Source organism: Aegilops tauschii, chromosome 1, assembly GCF_002575655.3.
Source record: "Aegilops tauschii subsp. strangulata cultivar AL8/78 chromosome 1, Aet v6.0, whole genome shotgun sequence".
In the NCBI taxonomy this organism is placed as follows: domain Eukaryota; kingdom Viridiplantae; phylum Streptophyta; class Magnoliopsida; order Poales; family Poaceae; genus Aegilops; species Aegilops tauschii.
Genome location: NC_053035.3, coordinates 260,261,236 through 260,264,920, shown reverse-complemented (window position 1 = coordinate 260,264,920; position 3,685 = coordinate 260,261,236). Strand labels below are relative to the sequence as shown.

Below are 3,685 nucleotides of genomic sequence, written 5' to 3'. Positions count from 1 at the left end.
GATCCGTGCTGGACTGGGTTTTCATGTCCGCGGAGTGGGAAATGCTTTTCCCCATGTGCTCCTTACATGCCGAAACGAGGATCGGTTTTGATCACATCCCTTTAATCCTATCCTCAGGGGAGGACAGGTTAAAGCGTACTCCTCGTTTTTTCTTTGAAACCGCATGGCTCGAGTCTTCGGATTTTGAGCAAATTTTCCTCTCCAAATGGGAGACATGCGTGGCCCGGATCGGGCACCCGCGTGGGCCCATGGAGTTTTGGATTGCCGCAGGGGCAGGAATGCGCGCGGCCCTCAAAGGTTAGGGGGCCAACCTGGGCCGCGAGGATAAGCTGCTCCGAGCGCGATTGACCGCGGACCTGGCTCGTATGGATGCGGTCGCGGATGCGCAGGTTTTCTCAGAGCAGGATTGGGCTCGGTGCTATGCGATAGAAGCCCAAGTCGAGTCCCTCCTTAGGGCAGAGGAGGAGTACTGGCGTAGACGCGGTGGCATCAAGTGGACGCTAAAGGGCGACGCGAACACTAAGTACTTTCATGCGTATGCTAATGGCCAGCGTCGTAAGTGCGCCATCCTGAGACTGCAATCTGAGCAGGGGCTCCTTTTGCGCCAGCAGGACATCGTCCGTCACATCTACGATTTCTACATCCAACTGATGGGCTCCAGGGAGGAGTCTCGCGCTCGGTTGTGGGCGGATGTTTGGGATCCTGCGTTGCGGGTCACGGACGAGGAAAATGAGGGCCTGGGGCTGGCCTTCCTTCCCCAGGAGATTGATGTGGCGGCTCTTGGGATGAAATCGGACACCGCCCCAGGCCCAGATGGGTGGCCGGTGGCGATGTTTAAACGGTTTTGGCAAGTGCTTAAAGGGCCAATTTTCGACGTATGTAATGGGTTCATGCGAGGTAGTGTAGATATCTCACGCCTGAACTTTGGGGTTCTCTCTCTAATCCCCAAAGTGCAGGGTGCGGATTGTATTAGACTTTTTCGACCCATAGCGCTTATTAACGTCCCGTTTAAAATTTCCTCTAAGGCTTGTTCAACACGCCTCTCTCCGATTGCACATCGTATTATTAGTAGGAACCAGTCGGCTTTTATACGTGGTCGTAACATTTTGGAGGGGCCGTTGGCTCTCCAAGAGATCGCTCACTCGCTTAAACGCACTCGATAGCCAGCCATTCTTTTGAAATTGGATTTTGAGAAGGCGTATGACCGAGTGAATTGGGAGTTTCTCCGACAAGTCCTCCTGGACCGAGGCTTTTCGCCGGTGTGGGTTCACCGCATGATGCAATTGGTCTCGGGGGGCCAAACGGCGATTGCGGTGAATCGAGAAGTAGGGAACTTCTTCCGCAACAAGCGTGGTCTGCGTCAAGGGGACCCGGCCTCGCCGTTGCTCTTTAATTTTGTGGCGGACGCTCTGGGCGCCATGCTAGACAAAGCACGAACTGCTGGTCACATCAGGGGAGTGGTCGGCAACTTGATCCCAGGAGGTGTGTCACACCTGCAGTACGCGGATGACACACTCCTCCTTTTTGAGCCGGACTTGCACAGTATCGCAACGGTTAAGGCCATTCTTCTGTGCTTTGAGCTCATGTCTGGGCTAAAAATTAACTTCCACAAGTGTGAAGTGGTGTCCATAGGGATGGACGCGGATGAAAGTTTGCGGGTAGCTAATTTGCTCAATTGCAAACTTGGGAAACTATTGTTCACCTACCTCAGCCTCCCGATCGCAGAGAAGAAATGCTCGATCGCTGATTGGGAACCTCTCTACACTAAGGTGGCAGGCCGTGTTTGCCCGTGGAGAGGTAGATTTATGTCTTCAGGGGCAAGACTTATCTTAACCAACTCCAGCCTCTTGTCCTTGCCTATGTTCGCCATGGGACTGTTTTTATTGGCTGATGGGGTCCACACCAAAATGGACACTCCACGGGCCCGGTTCTTTTGGGAAGGAGCGGGACCAAAACGGAAATACCATATGGTAAAATGGCAGGCCGTATGTAGACCTAAAGCCCAGGGGGGCCTAGGGATCATCAACTCTAAGTTGATGAACATTGCACTCATGTGCAAATGGATTTGGAAGCTGTCTCAGGGCGAGACCGGCCTCTGGATGGACCTCCTGCGTGCGAAATACTTCCCCGATGGGAACTTTTTTGAGGCAGCAACCCATGGGTCTCCTTTCTAGAATTCCATCCAATCCCTAAAACCGTTCTTGCCAGGGGCGTGAAGTTCTCGGTTAATAATGGCCGCTCCACGCGCTTCTGGCTCGACGTTTGGATAGGCCAACAACCCCTTTGGTCGGAGTTTGGCCAACTCTGTTCCATCGCTGTCGAGCCCAATCAACTGGTTGCTTCAGCTCTAAGCTCCTCCCCACCCCCTATTTTCTATAGAAGGGAGCTCTCGAGGCCGGAGATGGAGGCTTGGGACTGCCTGCGGGCTAAGATAGCGGACGTGCGCTTGTCGAACACCGCGGATTCGGTGTCCTGGAGACTCACGGGCTCTGGCAAGTTCACTGTCAAATCCCTCTATAGAGAGTTGGATCGGGGCCCGGTTCCTCTCGCTGCCTCGGGGCTTTGGAAGGCTTGAATTCCACTCAAGATCAAGGTTTTCATATGGCAACAATGCCAAGATCACCTCCCTACCTCTATCAATGTAGCCAAGCGCAATGGCCCGGCCACCGGGCCTTGTGCTCTCTGTGGTGTCCCGGAAGATGCAGATCACGCGTTCTTCCGGTGCTCTATGGCGTGCTTCGCTTGGAGCGCGGTCCGCGAGGCCGCAGGTGTGGATTGGGATCCACGCTCCCGCTCTGAGCTTGTGTCGTCTTTGTCCTTGGTCCAGCGTTCCTCGCGCCGTATCATGTGGACATGTGCGGCGGCAATGTTGTGGGCCTTATGGCATATTCGTAACAAGTTTACTATTGAGGGAGTGTTCCCCTCTCACCCCGCTGACGTAATCTACAAATGCATCATTTTTTTGCAGCAGTGGGCACCGTTGGGAAGACAGCAGGACTCTGATCTCCATCGCCATGCTCTTGCACGCCTTCGCATCGTCTACTCAGCGTCTCGAGCTCCGTCGTCCGCTACCGCTGCTACATAGGGATGGGTAGCCCCTTTTGGAAGTGTTTCTTCCGAGCCTGCGTGCTCTTATGTTTGGCTGGTTATGCCATGTATTGCACTTTGCTCCTATGCCGGTTCCTTTTGTGTTGTGTTTGGGTCCCTGGACGCTAAGTTTGGTTTGTGCACGCTGCCTATGTTGAGGGCTTTATTAATTTAAAGCCAGACGCCCCTGGCGTCTATGTTTTAAAAAAATCCCTAGGCATAGGAAGTGGGTTAGATTTAAATATGCTAGTCATATTCTTCATGATGCTCTCTTTATGTTTCAATTCTTTTCTTTTATGTGAGCATCATTGATATCATCATGCCTAGCTAAAAGGCACTAAAGAAAAGCGCTTGTTGGGAGACAATCCAATATTTACCCTTACTGTTTTTGTGTGTTTACATGATTAAGCTACTCTAGTAATCATGTTTCATAGTTTTTGTTTCAATGAAGTGCCAAGTAAGACCTTTGGGAAGACTTGGGTGAAAGTTAATGTGATCTTACTGTAAAAAACAGAAACTTTGCGCTCACGGGATTAGCAGCCATTTTTTACAGAAGAGTGCTTTTGAGTTGATTATTTTTGCAGAAGATTAATAGACA

General features: G+C 51.8%; 1 protein-coding gene across 1 annotated transcript; it reads left to right on the top strand.

Moving 5' to 3' along the window:
• Positions 1–365: 365 nt before the first annotated feature.
• On the top strand, positions 366–2,174 carry LOC109731767 (uncharacterized). The gene is made up of 3 exons (XM_020290942.1): positions 366–875; positions 1,197–1,781; positions 2,082–2,174. The coding sequence occupies exons 1-3, from the start codon at positions 366–368 to the stop codon at positions 2,172–2,174; spliced, it is 1,188 nt and encodes a 395-aa protein (XP_020146531.1).
• The last annotated feature ends 1,511 nt before the right edge of the window (positions 2,175–3,685 follow it).

Bases quoted from the DNA above. Each gene is read 5' to 3' on its own strand.
- LOC109731767 (XM_020290942.1), top strand. From the start codon at position 366: ATGGATGCGGTCGCGGATGCGCAGGTTTTCTCAGAGCAGGATTGGGCT. The intron at 876-1,196 runs GTATGTAATGGG...GATTTTGAGAAG, and splicing joins TTAAAGGGCCAATTTTCGAC to GCGTATGACCGAGTGAATTG. The intron at 1,782-2,081 runs GTTTGCCCGTGG...AAGCTGTCTCAG, and splicing joins ACACTAAGGTGGCAGGCCGT to GGCGAGACCGGCCTCTGGAT.